At 39.9% G+C, this 16,880-nt stretch overlaps 1 protein-coding gene across 1 annotated transcript in view; it reads left to right on the top strand.

The window, feature by feature from the left end:
* The first annotated feature begins 217 nt into the window (after nucleotides 1–217).
* DST (dystonin) overlaps nucleotides 218–16,880 on the top strand; it is a 306,520-nt gene continuing 289,857 nt past the window's right edge. Inside the window, exons 1-3 of the mRNA XM_010566374.1 lie at nucleotides 218–398; nucleotides 850–884; nucleotides 16,028–16,216. Coding sequence (XP_010564676.1) covers nucleotides 218–398; nucleotides 850–884; nucleotides 16,028–16,216 — 405 coding nt within the window. The remainder of the gene's footprint in view (nucleotides 399–849; nucleotides 885–16,027; nucleotides 16,217–16,880) is intronic.

The raw sequence follows: 16,880 nt of genomic DNA, 5'->3' as shown, positions 1-16,880 counted from the left end.
CACCCCCCCCCCCCCTCCTTCCCCCCCTACCTCCTCCTCCTCCTCCTCCGCCGCCTCCTCCTCCTCCTCCTCCCGCCCGGCTAGCCGGTTCCCGCAGCGCGGGTGCCGGCGGCGATGCCCGCCCCGCTGCCGGGGGGAGAGGCTGCCCGGTGCTGCCCGGCCCCCCGCCGCTCGCCGCAGAGCCGCGCACGTACAGGGGCAGCCGGGCGCTTGAGCCATGATTGCGGCGGCTTTCCTGGTCCTGCTGAGACCCTACAGCATCCAGTGCGCCCTCTTCTTGCTCCTGCTGCTGCTGGGGACCATCGCCACGATTTTATTCTTCTGCTGCTGGCACCGCAGGCTCCAGAAAGGGAGGCATCCCATCAAATCCGTCTTTTCGGGACGCTCAAGGAGCCGAGGTAAGAGATGCTTTGCTCGTCCCCGAGGGCGGAGAGGGGGTTCCCCCCGGCCCATCCCGCGGTTCACTGCCGGCGGAGGGCCGCTCTTCCTCAGTGGAGCCGGGAGAAGGCTTTAAAGAAAATTCAAGCCGAGCCCAGGACTGCGGCAGCCTTGTCTCCACCCATCCCTTAGCGAAACCTCGGCCAGCGGGAGGGAAGCGAGGGGCTGGGAAACCCCCCCCGGCCCCCTCCGGCCCCCCCGGTCTCTCAAGTGCGGCAGAACTTTATGCTCAACTTCCTCCCGATGAATTAAATATAAATGCCGGGCGGAGCTGCCGGCTGCGCCGGGAGAGCCAGACCCCCCGTCCAGGAATACGCACCGAAGGGCGAGCAATTAGATAAAACCGTTAGCCGGAGCGAAATCTTGAGGTGGAGCTGGTGGAGCCTGTGTGTCTTTCTGCTTCCCTTCCAGATGCTGTCATGAGAACTCATCACTTTCGCTCTGAGGTAATTTATTTAGCACGCAATTTCAAGGTCAGAAGTTGTTCTCTTTACCTGAGTACATATTGTTGTGGTCTTTTGTTAATGCAATCAATGTAGCAAAGTTTTCATTTTGCATGAAAGACGTGTCCTCCTTCATTTCTTGTTTTTTTTCCACACAAAATGTAAGCTCTTCACTTGTGTTACCCTAACCGGCCTGCTGATTCGTGTCATTTCCAAAACAATTGGTTACTTCAAGAAAAGCTGTGCTTACTGTACGTGCCAGACCTCACTTTGTCCAAAAAGCAACCCCCAGCCCAGTTATTGACTGCACTGTAAATACGTGCAGAGCTGGTAGGTTTCGTGACTGCAGAGCTTCCATCTCACTTGCTTTGCCGCCAGCCCTCACCTGCACCTTGTTCCCTGCCAGGGAAGTTGCCCGCTCAGCTCCGATGCTGCCGCAGGAGATCCCAGAAGGATCCAGACTACAAGCCTGCTTGGCAGGCACCTCGTTTCATGACTCTATATTCATAGGTCAGGGGAATCAAAACTCTTACGTGCCAGTGCCAAAAGTATAACACAAAACCCAGTCACTTCCTAGGCATTCTGAATGAGGAGCATAATTGCTGGGAAAATATGGAAAATAATATTTGGTTTAGTATCTACTTTGTTTCCATGATGGCCTGTAGAGCTCCTGTCTAGGTATTTCTCTTGCCTGGTTTCCTGCTATTGATTTAAGGCATATCTTCATGCCATTGCCTGTTACTCTGGAAGCCTTGAGACACAGTCTAGCACTAAAGTAATCTTTTGTTTTAAAATATTTGCATTTTTCCTTACCTGGTTGTGGGTAAGAAAATTACCCAATTACGAGTAATGTTTTCAAAAGTGTGCATGGGATACACTTTTGCAACACGGTTCATACTGGCAATTAGTTATAAACTCCTAACTATTTTGAAATTTGTATCCACTATCACAAAAAGCAGATGACATAGGGAGTATCCTACCTTTAAACCATGAAAAGTCTGCTTTTGTTGTTGACTGAACAGTGCTGCAGTAAAGCGAACAAACAAACATATCCCTCTGGAAGTCAAAAGATTTTTTCATGACTTAGTTCCTCCAAAATGAAATACTTGGTTTCCATGTAAAATTCTCTCAGTCTTGAGCCTAGGCAGAGATGACGTTTAATGTGTTACACCCTTTTGAAATACGTGTCATCCTGTATGGTGACTCTTAAAAAGGAAGTTTGCAAAGTAACTGATTCATTTTTATTACTTCAGCATGTAGTTATTTGCATATCACCCAGTTAGAAGTAGACGAATTTAAAATATTTCCTAGAAGTTTCCATTTACTGAAACATGCTAGAATAAACCAGTAAGAACTGTTATATTCTTTCATAATTTTCTACATTTTGTTTAGACAGAGTAATACCACACTAATGGTCTAAACTGCCCTTTTAAGTAAGTGGTGCAGCTGTTTTCCCCTTCATTATCTGATAATAGACTTCTGATTCTTAAGAGAAAATGATGACTCATTTGACACCATTAAATGTAATTTTCCAATTTTTTTTTCAAGTAAAACCTAATTTTAATGAATCTAATTGAATTGATTAATAACAAATTACAGGCAAACTCCCATGAAAATATTGGCAGCATGATCTGAAACAGAATTCAACATTCTCATTCTATATCAGCACAAAACATTATGCACTTCCAAGTCCAGTAAGATGTTGAGGAAAGCAATGCATGACACATGAAAATATGGGCTTTGCATAATCCCCACCCCCAAATGAACATAACACCTCAATTCCAAGTTTTATAGGAAAAGGTCCATCTGCTAGCTTCCACTGTGCTTAGTTGTTTGTCAGGTGCAGTTATAAATGGTGTTTATTAATGATAATAAAAGATAATGAAAAATAGGCTGATAGTAAATAGCAGTGGGTTGACATTCATCTCCTGAGAGCTGGGTTCGAATCCGACTTGCATCACACGTGAATGTGCAGGTGGTCTCGCGGCAGTGCACAGAGAATTATAATTGCCCTATCTACAAAACAGTTGGCAATTCCTGCAGGACTGGCTGCCTGCCAGGAAAGCTTTATTTGGAAAAATGGATGTGTAGCAAATGTATGTTGAGGTTCTTTGCCACAGCTCTCATGGTGTGCACCTACATTGTCTAGTCTATATACAGTGAGAACTATTTAATCCCTTTCCTTTAGTACTGAACACATTAAAAAATTAGACAACATGCTATAAGAGGGTAAATACTAAATTTGAAAATGTATTTATGATCCTTATCAGCTCTCCTGTTCTGAATTTTATATGCTACTGGTGAATTGAATCCACAAATAGTCCATTTTTGTGGGTCTTGATTTTGAATGTCTCTGCAAAACATGCCTCATTATTATACAGCAAAAGTCTATGCAGATATTGCTTATTAAAGAATGAACTTAAACACTTGACCCCCTGTCTCAAAAGGAGGTAAATTTGCATGGATCATTATGAATATAAAGTAGGTTAAAGTCTGTCTTTGTTGGAGGTGCTTCATAACAGAAAAATTAACCAGCAAGAAGATGTGAGAGTTTCCTGAGATAATACAATGGTGTCTCCAACTACCCACTAACATTTATTTACTACCATCTGAAGTTTGCCAGGCCTATTTTTTTAACATATTTTTTTATTGCAGTCCTTTAAGTTCATTACGACTGTAACTGCTCTTAAGAATCCTCCATCCCCCAGGTACTATAGATACTTCATGAAGTCACACAGGAATCACACCCAGAATAGTTAATGTTTCTTATCTGAAGGAGACCTAGATATGTCATGGCTGTAAAAAGAAAACAAGTAAATTTCCAACGGAAATATTCATTGCTTACATGACAAATCAGATTTTGATGTAGCTATTTGCACTAGTCTCTCCTTTCTTTATTTTGAGAATCAGTTGTAGAATGAAATGTCTGTGCTCAACCAAAACCACACCAAAATAACAAAATAACTCAGAGTTTTACCAAAATGGGGATTATGATCGACTGTTGTTTTATTATTATTATTATTCCTTGTATATTCAAAAATATGAATGCTATAAGTGATTCACTCACTTCATTCTTCTTGTGCTCTCTATAGAAGTTTGGTTTTTCATGAAGTATAGGAATTTTCTCTGAGTACTTTGCGGGCTTGGGCTTCATATATTGCAATGTTTAGCATCTTACACTTTACAGAGGGGTTCAAATGTCTTCTGTGCCTTACAATTTAAAGGCATTGCTTAATGTGTTGGTGTTGTTTCTTCTTGTGATTTAAATTTCTTTCTGAATTAGTTTTCCTTATTGACAAAGCCTCTGGAGTAATGGGATTATGTGAGATTTTTACCTTTCAATTAAAAAGGAAGCAAGCTTCTAGCCCTTAGGCTGGAAGGAATTAATCCAAATGGTATTCTTAAAATCTTTTGATTTGGGGGTAAGAACTGTTGAAAAGGAAGGTTCTCATTCAGGATCTTTAAATGGTTGGGTTTTATGAGATTGTGAAGGGATAATTGTGCTAATTGCTAAACCAGTAGTGGATAGTTCTCATATTACTGGGGAAAAAAAATCACCAGATATATAAATCTTTTGCCTGAAATTGTCTTTGAGCTTTAGTTTTCCTTTATCTTACCTTTCAAATTAGAAATACTATGATCTCAGGAACTGAAGGCATTGGTGTCAGTGGGTAGTCACAAGCAATATGGTATCTTTTTGTATTTATTTAATTTTGACTCATATATTTTGGGCCAGTTTCCCGTGAATGCTTCCACTGAGACCTACAGGTATAAATCTACTAGGAAGCAAATCCATAAAAGTTTTACAGTCCACTGTAAATTCTGACTTCACATAACCCAGGTGCATGTCTGGTGGGACTAGACACACCAGTAAGGCAAACAGGAATCGACACTATGAAAAGACTCTCTGCGAGGGCTAGCAGTATGTATTTACCACAGCTGTAGCAAGGGAATAACATTTGGTCATTTGAGTTTTGCAGACCCCACATTTTCTTCTTAGTATACTGAACAGTCACTACAAGGTTATATATATTCAGTCTATTGTTGTGACAAGACTGGTAGTGAAATAGGTCAGCCAAGACTGATGACAATTTTTTAGAGCAAATGAATTTGCTAAATCATCCATTATGGTACAATGGATGCAAAACTATAGTACAACAATGTCTGGTAAATGTATATATTGACTTGGCCAACAACTGATGCCCAGAAAAACTGTTCATACATTCATCCCTAAGCATACTTTTGCTATAATTGTCCCCCTTCTGAGGCTGATTGTGAGACAGTTGCCTAAAAATACAGTTCTAGATATTTTACAAAATGATAATGAATAGTCTTTGAAGAGTTGCACCATAATTCATCCCGAGCGTTGCAGTTATTTATAAACTGCTCCAGATATGTACAGCTTCAGTGAAAAGAGAAATCAACAGACCCTCCAAGCTGAATTTGAGTCTTCTGTTTGATTGCAGGGAGTGTATTCAAGGAGCAACAGTAATGTACAGGACTAGCCAGAAAAATACATTAATTCATCTATTCAAAGGATGTCTCTTTGTGGAACTGAATCAGCCTGAAAATATTTTACCTTTGTGTTTGACGTGCTTTCCCCCCAGGATGTTTAAACTATTTTTCCATTGGCCATCTACGAGTTAAGGAACAGGTTCAAGGGAAAATAAATCAGAGACAAAAATAAATTGTTTTCTTAGATGTATGGGAGCACTTATGTACAGGAATGAATGGAGAGCTATAAACGCAGGTTATACTGTATAAGGACAAATCCTTCTATCCATTTTTCATAACATGTCCAATAACGTGGCCCAGACAGAGCACGTCACACTGAGCTGTTACATGGCAAACTAGGTACCACTGAGATTCTGCTTACTATACGTCATCTGTCCATCATTGTTTGTCAGCTTTATTCACTGCAGTGCTGCCTTTAGATAGCCTAGCAAGCATTGGTCTATGCTGACAAACAGCCTGTTTGGCAAGTGTATCAACAAAATATATGGCAATTCCCTGGTTGCTGCAGCAAGACCACTTGGGTTCCTGAGCTAACTCCAGAGGATTTCACTTGGATACCTTTACTCTGTACTACAGTGTACTGCAGACATGCCCAATATATTTCTATAGCCATCTGGTTGCCTGTATCTCTATTCTGGCTTCTGACAGCCAGAAGAGAGCATTGAAATGCTAAGGGGATCTCCTCTTAGCTCCATCAATCACCCAGTAAAGTACTGACACTGTATCATGGTCCACACCAGTGGTAAGGCATGGTCTCGATACACTGCATGTTGGGACCTGCATTATAAATGAACACATTCTCCAGTTCTCTAACAGGATAGGGACAAGCGCTGCATAAAGATCCAGTACATAATAAAGGTTCTTCTTACTACTTAGTTTCCCATTAATGAAGTTATATCAACAACCTCCTAGCTATCATGTGAGTATTTACGTATTCGGGCTTCTCGGTATCTACTGTTCTCTCTGGAAATGTGTGTTTTAGATGAGGTTGTATGCCAGTTACAGTGCACATTCCTGGTGCACACAAGCAGCTGCTTGCAAGCAAGCAGAGCCCTGGTTTCAAGGGGATCCAGGTGGAGCACGGCTTGTTGCCATCCATCTGTTGGCAGCCACATTGTACACATGAACAGAATGGGAACTTCTAGCTACTGGTTTTTGGCCGACACTAACCTCGGATTGAAACCGTGAATTAAAATACTTGAGGTCATACTTGTGGTGAGCACATGTATTGCCACATCTGCTGTAGAAACTGTTCTTAGACAGACAGAAAGGATCATGCAGGGGTCCATAGATCAAATACAGCTCAGGAAAGCTTAACCATCTACGCTGATTTCTTGGTTACTGTGCTTAGATTATTAGGGTGACAGATCAGGTTGTGGATGCCCCTTCAGAAACAGCTCAGCATTTTAGGCTGAGCGTATTAAATGAAAGCAAGCACCACATGAACAGGGTAGTACAACCCCTGGGGCTGTTTCTCCTCCTGGGCTGTTACATGCGTTTTCCTAGGGCATGGAAACGTCACTCATGCTCTCTTCCACTCCTAGGCTTTTTTAAGGAGAGGCATCTTTGATGTGCTATGAAAGAATGACACAGAGCACGGGGTGCAGTCACCTTGCTGTTTTCATGCAGGATCTGATTCAGCTGAGCTGGGTTTGTTGGGCCTGGCCACGTCAAACTCTGCAGCCTGGGGGGGTCTCAGGCTCTGAAGCGAGTGCGCTGGGGCCCCTCCAGCTCCCCTGGGCAAGAGCTCAGCACTGTGTTGTAGAGATGCTTGAGCAGGTTGTCAGGCCCACAGCTGATAGGGCTGATCTTGACCTAGTGCTAGCAAAGCTGGCTTGTTTTTGAGCCGATTCCTTGTGCTTCGAGTTCACCTGCAAGCCTGGGTACCTGTTATCTGGGTATTTCTGCCGTCCACAGTGTCTTGAGCCCCCGCTGTGCTCCCTTGTGCCCTACTGCCTTGCATCAAGGAGAGTCAGTGGTTTGCTGTTCCTGACTCATCAGCGGGAATGAAACATGAGTTACTGCTGAAGTGTGAAAACACGACATCAGCTGTAGAAATTAACTGCAGTTGACTTTTGGGCAAAGACACGTTTCTTGCAAGTTGTGCCAATGTCCTTATCGCCACTGTCCACTCAGCTGCTTGAATATAGCACTCGGCTTCAGGATGGCAGGGTAAATAGTAGGGCAGACTAGAAGTGAAACACAGTTCTTACAAGACTTAATTTCTGATTATCTAAATTGATAGCACTAACTATACTGAAATACATAATCAATGTTAGACTAAGGTATTATATTTATCCTCCTCCTTTGTTCTAGACAGAACAAAATGATACAACTAGGTTGAAGCATCGTTCCCTTCTGATCTGCTGCTGTTACCTTCCTACGTGTAAAGTGCAGCTGGAGTCGGAAAGTGACTTTGCAAAAACAGCATCCTCTTATACAGTATGATAATCTTGCTGTAGGCATTTACAGTTTATAGTCTGTACAGCTACTCAGCTAACCTAGTGTAGGTGTCTGCTTCAGGATAAGCTGAACAGTTCTTCAAGCCTCACTGAATGTATTGACTAAATTTTTCATTGGCTATAACAGGAGCTTAGACTAGTTGCTCCTGAAGGAGAGACCTGTTCAGATATGTTGTTGGTATCTGAATCAAGGTATCTTAATAGATATCTGAATTCCACCCTATCTGAAAATACCCTAGGTATCTTTTTTTTTATATATATATGCCTGTTAAGTCTCTCATCAGTTACGCATTTATTTTATGCTTGACAAAGTGCAGATCCATCTTCATATGCTGAGGTGGCATAAATTCTCTTACCAGTTTACGCTTCAAACAAGCGCACTGGACAGATAAGAGTAATTTCTTTGTACTAAGTGTTGGGCAGCACTTGTACGGTTTAGCAATCTGGGTGTTATTTCTTATTCTCCTTCTTACTTTATTTTTAATATTTATGGCAGATTCTTGATGTATACCGTACACTGCCTAAGCTGAGAAGTGATGAGATGAAAACAGAGGAAGCAGGGGTGGAAGAGGGACATGCTTGGGGAATGTGCTAGTATTTCTAAATTAAACTCTCCCTTGCAGACAACTGATCAAGCAGTACTCTGATTTATTTTTGTTCTTAAATAATTGTTCCGTTCCTGTAGGCTTGTGGTGCCCTAAGGTAACAGGGAAGGAACTGGGACAAGCCATCATAAAGACAAGGAGGCCACGGAGGGCTGCAAGCTGCCTTGTCAGAGAATGATAGGACTGCTTGGAGAACAGGCCAGCTTCTGTGGTTTATAGATTTAGACAGGGAAGAGTATTTAAAGGGTATTTTGAGGCATGACTGGGCATGCTATTTGGCTATTTGCTTACACATCGTCAGATTTTCCTAGTGTTACAGCTTACCTGTTTCGATAGGAATTCTAACCTTACAATAGGAAAAAGCAAACACATTGTGTAAAACAGCAGTGCAATACAGCATGGGTTATTAAAAACTGTATTCTAAATTCACATCTAAACCCTAGGTTCACACAAGAGCTCGTATGTATACACTTGGGGGCCTGCTTAGGAACTGGAAAGCAGGTTACTGATGTATTTCATGAACTCGGTTGGAAAAGTAATCTTGTTCAGGTTATGTAACAGACAATTGCTTTTAATCCCTTTGAATGTGTGGACTTACCTTGGAACATGACACATGCCAAATCACAGTCTTCAATATCTGAGAAATGGTTCCAGCACTGCTTAGAGTTTAGGTTTTAGAAGATAAGAATAATATCTCCTAAATTAAAGCATAGAAAGAAGCACCAGTGAAAGCTGTTACTGAGGGAGTGGAATGAGAAACTAAATGTAAAATCTTAGATTTGATGTTTTAAATCTTGATTCAGATCTTTATAGGAGTAACCCTTAGCTAAGATTAAAAAAAAAAAAAAAAAGATCAAGAGAACCACACACAAAAAAAAAGGTTGCAGTCTGTTTTTTGAGAGCTGGTAGACCCAAGAAAGAACAAATGCAGTTGCATCCTCCTTGTGCATGTACACTGAGTGTACGTAATCTTCCTGCTATAGAAAACTAAGACCTAGCTTTAATTAGCAATCTTTACTATTAGAGAGAATGTTTAAGTAGTTTGGAGGACTTAACTTGAATCCTCAATTTTGGGTTGAACTTGCAGAATTGGCAGTTAAATAAATGTTGTGGGGTTTTTTTTTTGTTTGTTTCTTTATAAACTGAGGATATTGCGGATGAAAGTCACTATGGGAGAAGAAGGGAGATAATGCCATCTTGGTCACTTTTTAATTTAAGACTGTTCTTACAATACAGACGCATGTATGTATGTTTATATGTGCAGCAGAAAGACTCACTTTTCTCTTTCAGCATGCAGGGGAATTTGATACAATAAAGTTATTAAATTAAACCTGCCTTTTTAGTTCAAGTAGGTACTTCAACTATAGGGTTTAATTCTATTTCAGCCTGTCTGCAAAACAGCTGAGAACTCTGGCATCTTGAGAATGGTTTTGATACTATACATACTAATGTCTCCAGGCCCTAAGATGTTGTAGGTTGCATATACATGAAAGTTTCCAAGCTTTGAACAGCCAGTAACTGACAATTCAAAGACTGCTTCTTGAGGCTATTAATTGACAATGGTAATAGATGACAATTCTCATGCATACACAACCACTGTCAAAAACCTTAAAAGCAAGCACACAAAGTTGGATGTCCTATCTGAGCTTCCTTTGGCTTTGATATTTGTTAGTGCACCTGCAAAAGTGCATTTAATCTATGGGACTCACTCAAATAAGGCATTTGCAAACACAGTTGAGTTCTGTTGTCATTCTTCCAATTGTGCTGAACTGTGGCTTAATGCTAGCTAGTGCTTTTTTCTGTGGTTTACTGAAGTTGTGCCAGAAGGTAAACTGGGCTGCAGTCCAGTGTCCGCTGAAGTTAATGCAAAGATTTCTGTAGGCTTCAGCTGGACATCAGATAATGCGCTCTTACTTCTCTTGAAGTTAATGTTTAGTGACTCCGAAAACACATACTGGCTGGAAAGGTTGCGTTCCAAAATTAGAATTCCGACACCAAATATATTCTACATAAAATACTTACACACTGGAAAAAATGAAGAATGAATATGGTTTCTCATCAAGCATAAAAATAATAGGTAAGGTATGATGAAGGCAGTCGGGACAGTAGAAACCGGAATGGAGAGGAAAAGGATCTGGTGAATTAATACAATAGCAGATTGAAAGAATGGAGGAGTCAAAGATTAATGTCACTAAAGCAATAATGCACACATGGGATAGCACTGATGTATTCATACGGTGCTACTAAAGTATCAGACAAAGAATTAAAAAGAAATACAGTGAAACTAAGACAGTGAAAGAAAAAGGTTCAACACATTATCCAAAATGTCCTCATCTGTAAATAAAAAAAGCAAAAGTTAGAGAAGTTTTTTAGGAAGTTTCAAAATCCTGGTTTTTATATTAATGAATGGGCTAGGAATGAGAATAGGAAAAAACATAACAAGGATTGCAGAGTATGATATACTTGGTTATCAAATACCAGACCATACTAAGGAAATTCTGAAGAATGGGGTAAATGAACACACACATGATGTTCATAAATGCAAGGCTGGGTATATTACAGAGGAAAGTCATTTATCCACTTATTAAGTTTATGGTCTCCGGAAAGGGCCTTTTGAATTACTTTTGACAATTCAGTGAAGATGTCTTTCAGATGTATAGCCTGATCAGAAAAGAAGATGGGGTGGGAAATATTTAAACAGAACAGAAAAACATGCTATACCATTATATATATTAGTAATACAAATTTATAAGAGTACTGTGCTGAATTATGGGGATCCGGCAGGAGTGATGTCTGTGAATACGGACATGTAAAACTCTGACCAAAAAAAAAAGTGATGGAAGAGACTGGAATTATTTCGTGTAGAAGGAGGAAAATAAGAGGAAATCTGATGATAAAATATATATGGAATGATGAATACAGTATTGAAGGCAGACCAAAACCTAGTCATTCTGGCTCTGATCCATCCTATCTAATTTTAGATACTTACAGTATAGATGTCTATGAGTGAAGTGGTCAGCTTGGGCTCCCTTTATGGCCAATGGAGAGAAATAGGTGCGGTTAGGGAATGGTTCATCTGACCTGCTGACTTCAGCATCTTGAAAGGGAACCCAGGGAGGGGAGGTCTGCTGAGCCTTGGTCAGAGGAATCCCACACTGTGTTTCTATACACAAGAAATCAGTCACTGAATCAGAGGTGTGAAGTTAAAACTTGGCTGGACAAGAAGATATTTTTTTACAGAACCTCTTACCATGGAAGTCATTTTACACAACCAGTTGGTGTACTCTAGCACGTAGCACCAGGTTTGCAACATTCATTATTGGTTTGGGTGTAAAGACAGACACAACAGGTCCTTTCAATATTGCCACACTTCATTCAAAAAAAAACACCTTTCAGAGTAGACTTAAAAGGATGAATTTCAGCTAAAAGAGGCTGATCTTCCCCAGTCTCCTTCCACAGACAGAAAAGCTCCCTTGAGAGTAGGTGAACTAGGCTTTGGCTCTGCACCGGCCTCGAGACACCTCTCTATTCCTGCTCACTGTAGAGTATGACTAAGAACATCAGTCTTCATGGATTCAAACAGACTCTAACTGGAAGGATGCACATGAATGCTTTTGGAGAGAAGATAATCCTAGGTTCACTTTGCCTCTTGTCTTCCTCTGTGATGTCTAAAACTGGTTCTGGTGGTCATCTGGGTTGTGTCTTTAAGGAAGAACGCTTTGCAGTGTAAATCTTTGTGCAGTTATTTTAGTATTTTAGAAGACAAATTTTCTAAAAATATGTATTTGAAGTCTTGTTTGGTTTGCCTTGTTTCAGAATTTTACAGGCATAAAAATGAGTCAGGCAATAGGGTCTAGGAATGAGCAACTCCCTCTCAGAGCAAAGAAGAAAAGGTTTGTCACTGTCCAGTGACACAGCATTCACATGTTACTGGACACTACAAATTGCTTAACAGTGGTAAAGCAACCTCGTTGTATTGCCCATGTGATTTTAAAATCTCTAGCATTTTCTTGGTAATTGGTCTGTTGTGGTTTGAGCCCAGTCAGTAATAAAGCACCACAAAGCCCCTCGCTCACTCCCCTGGCCCTGGTGGGATGAGGAGAAAATATAAAGGCAGGCTTGAGGGTTGAGACAAGGACAGGGTGGGATCACTCACCACTTACGGTCACGGGCAAAAGGCAGGCTCATCTTCGGGGAAGAAACAAAATCAATTTAATTTACTATAAGTCAAATCAAAACAAGGATACTGAGAAGTAAAACCAAACCTTAGAACACCTTCCCCCCACGCCTGTGGGGTGTGTGGTGTACCGTGTGTCCCTGAATATTTTGTAATACTTATTTGCTCTTCTATGAGTGCTGACTTAACGTCTAAAATAGTGCTGTCTTTGCCAAACAGATATTTGTGTAATTTTCACATTTTTAATTTTGATTGCTGTATTAATATGATAATTTTCAGTTTTGGGTTCAGCTGAAGGATAAATAACACAGACAACACAAGAAGCATCTATTCATTTCACTGTTGAGAAGGAATCACTGGCCATTCTAGTTTTGCATTGAGCATAGGCGTAGCAGCTCCGATGTGTTACATCACTTTTGACTCCTGTCTTCTTTTTTGATGACCAAATTTTGAAATTTTCCAGATTGAAGTTTTTGCTCTGGCAAAGTCTCACTGCAGGAATGAGTAAGCATTTTGGGTTTTGGTCTGAGGACTCTGCCATTGTAACATAATCTGTGTTGATATGGAATTAATTTTCCACCTGAAATCATGATCCTCTGCCTTTACCGCATTATAATCCTCCCCAGAGCAACCATTTGTGATACTGCAGGCAGATTATGACTTGAAGTGAAGAATAAGCTTCAGCAAACAGAAGCAGATGAGCTCTAAAAGAGATAAAGATCCCATTTTCTTGCTAGTAATAAACAGCAAAAAATATATATAAAATACGAAGGAGAAGCACTGTCTATAAACAGACTTTTCTGGAAGTCACAAGTGACTTTTTCATATCAAAACATAATACTTAATCAGTAAACCTCGAAGTATTTTGAGGTGAAGTCACTCAGTGAGACAGACCCACATACTTAAATCCCTATTTGGCATGCATTTCTTAGCACTTTTAGAGCTGCTTAGCTTCTACCAAATTCTTCTATTACGTAAACATACTTTCTCGGAGAGTTTTATCCAGTTAATGGGGATGGCAGCATGGTGAGGGAGCAATGCAGCACAGGGTGTATAACCAGGCTTCGGCCAGGAGCTATTGTCTGTAAATGAATCATAATGCTTTTAACATTTAGAAAATCTCTTCTGATTTCAGAACTCAGAATAGATTTGCTGGGTATTTTGCTCTTTTAAGGAATATTTTCTTTTACTATGGAATAGTCCCTGATGCACACTAATATGTTTTTTGTAAAAGAAAATTACCACAAGAAGTAAGCTCTGAAATAGTAGGCTCCTTGTGTTGTATTTTTTTTTCCCCTGTCATCCTGAATAGTCCTAGGATCACATTGAATGATACGTTTTAAGTATCTGTTGGCTATTTCACAGTGTAGAAAGAAACCGGGGCAGTAAGTTTTCCTGCTGCAATAGTGTGGCAGAGTATCTCACAGATTCACATCTTTGAACGTTTAGAGATCTTCCTAAATCTGTGCAGGTCTGCTGGCTGCAGTGGCTTCCACTACACTGCTTGCACTGGTTGATACAGCCGGGGTCCTGCTTCTATTTAAGATACGGGGAGTCAAAGTCTGGCCCTGCCTGTAGTCCGACTGACTACTGCTTCAGTAGGATAGGAGGATAGGATTCAGGAAATTTTGGCCGTATATTTCCATCATGTGTATTTCATAGCCCTGATAGACCACATAACATGAACCTCCCAGACAGACTAAGTAGAGTCGGGCTCTATCCCTGTCCCTCCTGTCCAGTGTCCAGGAGTAGAAGGTTGCTACCTGGAAGTTACTTCACCTGATACTTCACCTTAGCACTTCAACCTTTTCATATCATCTGTTGCATGCAGTGTATATTTGTAGCAATTACTAGCATGTGTATGTAAATATATGTTTGTGTGTTTTGGCTCTTTAGGGGTATATTTACTTAATGGAGCACATATTCAAATAATGAAAATAGCTGTTTGTCTCTCTGAGTGCCCAGAACAGACTGCAGCTCTCTTCCCTTGCAGTATCATGAACATTAGAGGAGTAAGTCCAATTTGCACAGAGCCATACCTATGACTTTTGATTGCTTCAATTTACCAACATAACAACATTTTAGCATAACTTTTCTATGCTGATTTCCTAATTAACACAAACCAAACCAACAACAACAACAAAAAAGCAAAACAAAACACAAAAACCAAACCCAAAAGCTAAGGGAAGGAAACCTCCTAGAACAGCAAGTTTATATGGAAATGTATTGCTCCCACTAGTTTTCAGCTGGGAGGAACTCAGGATATTTAGATTCACAGCATAGATTTCTGCAGTTTTAGCTAAAATCTCACCTTGCAGAAGTGTGATTCTTTATATGGACCAGCCATTTCCGAGTGCTGGGTTTGTCACACAAGGACTACAGCGGAGATATTTTACTAGAAGAAAAAAAAGGTAGAAAATTAGGAATTGTTGCATCTATTTTTGGTTTTGAAAGGGAATATAGTCCTTAAACTGCAGACTGTCACTAAGGACATAGATTTGGCTGACTTATTCTGAAAGCTGATGTGACTAAGTGAAGGAAACTCTTATTTACAACCTGGCCAAGTTTAATATCAACCAATATTGTATTAAGTACAAATGATGCATGACAGGCTAGTGCATGCTTATGAGGAGACTGAGTGAAATGAGAGAATGCTCACTGTAAATGCTCTGCAGGTAGCAATACAGGGTTAGCATTTTATGTGTTGCCATTAAAGGAATGAAATTCTGTAAGGCTGTGAGACATTCTAGATGATGCTCAGAGGTTTTCACAGCAAGCCTCCAAAAAGCATTTGTGAAAGGCAGCTTTTCCTGAGTTTATATTTGGCCAAATATACATATATTTCTCAGATGATAGCAAGACAGCACTCTGCCTTAATTATTTTATTCCAAATGGTAAGGTCTCCCCCCAAATCTAGAAACATCAGACCTCTTAACAAGAACCATTAGTCATAATTAAGTGTTGCCAGCTACCAATTTTATTTCACTTTCATTCTCACAAAAAAATGCACCTTTTCAGCTCAAGGTCCCTCAAACAATTTCTCACAAGGCCAAGAATTAACCTGGAAAATTTCAATTACAAATTTTAAATTAGAAATATTTAGGTATAAATAACTAAAAATGTAAGCTTATAAAGAAAAGCAACAGGAGTTACTGCAACTAGCTGTGTCAATAATACACATAATTGAGAAATATAAAACAAACGTGATATTAACAGTACTTGGCAACATCTCTTTATTGTTACATGCAGTATATATGCACATTGTATTAACTTAAGATGAGCATGCTTGTACCTCAAGTCGTTATTAAGATCCTGTATGATTTTTCTGTTGTTATATGGCTCCATTCTGGGAGATGTCATACGCGATGATTGCTTTTTCTGTTATAGGGCTTTAGATCAAGTCCTCGTCATGCTAGAAGACGTGTAGCACCTCGCCTTGAGGAAACACAACCTATAGTGGAAGCTCACCACCTAAGTGAGCAGGAAACTTCTGTAAGAAAAAGAAAAATCAAGAAAAGCAGCCGAGTTCAACCAGAATTCTATCATTCTGTTCAAGTTACTCCAACTCGAAAACCTGTAAGTATTCTACCTTTAGGAATAAATAGCACTCAAAGTATATTATAGAGGCATAATTCTACTTTTTGGGCCATCCATATTCTGTTCCTCAGTTTAAAAACCCTTTCAGTTCTCATGTTCAGTGAATCTAGATATAAGTTGGTTAGACTGTATTTAATGCTGATGCAGAACTAAAAAAAATCCAGTTCTGAGGAGGGGTTTTTGAATTTTGATTTAATATTCAGTCTATAGTTAATATTCAAATAAGATATTTCATTTGATAGCTTTATAGTGGTATTACTTAACAGGTTTTTATAGCACATGTGTATGTTATTGAAATTCCTCACTCAGATTTATCAGAGATTCTATGTACTGAACCAAATTTTTATTAAATCTCATTACTAGATATGATTTTGAGGTCTCTTCCGCTTTATACAGTATTTACAATCTTTGTGCTCAGCAAAACTTATATCAAGTTTTATCATTCTTTGCTCCTCAGCTTGATCTACACATAATTCTTTTAATATTGATAGCCTACTTTTAGTGAGGAAATATGACAATTCCTTGAAACACTTACAGAGTTCGTAATGTAAATGCACATGAAGATTTTTCCTGCAGACATGATGCATTTCTCTTTTTAATGAGAGCTCATTGCTTTGATGCATTTGCTGACTAACCTATCTGT

Source organism: Haliaeetus leucocephalus, unplaced genomic scaffold (assembly GCF_000737465.1).
Source record: "Haliaeetus leucocephalus isolate CR32 unplaced genomic scaffold, Haliaeetus_leucocephalus-4.0 Scaffold207, whole genome shotgun sequence".
Lineage (NCBI taxonomy): Eukaryota > Metazoa > Chordata > Aves > Accipitriformes > Accipitridae > Haliaeetus > Haliaeetus leucocephalus.
The sequence above is the reverse complement of the archived record's forward strand: the minus strand, read 5'-3'. Positions and strand labels throughout refer to the sequence as shown.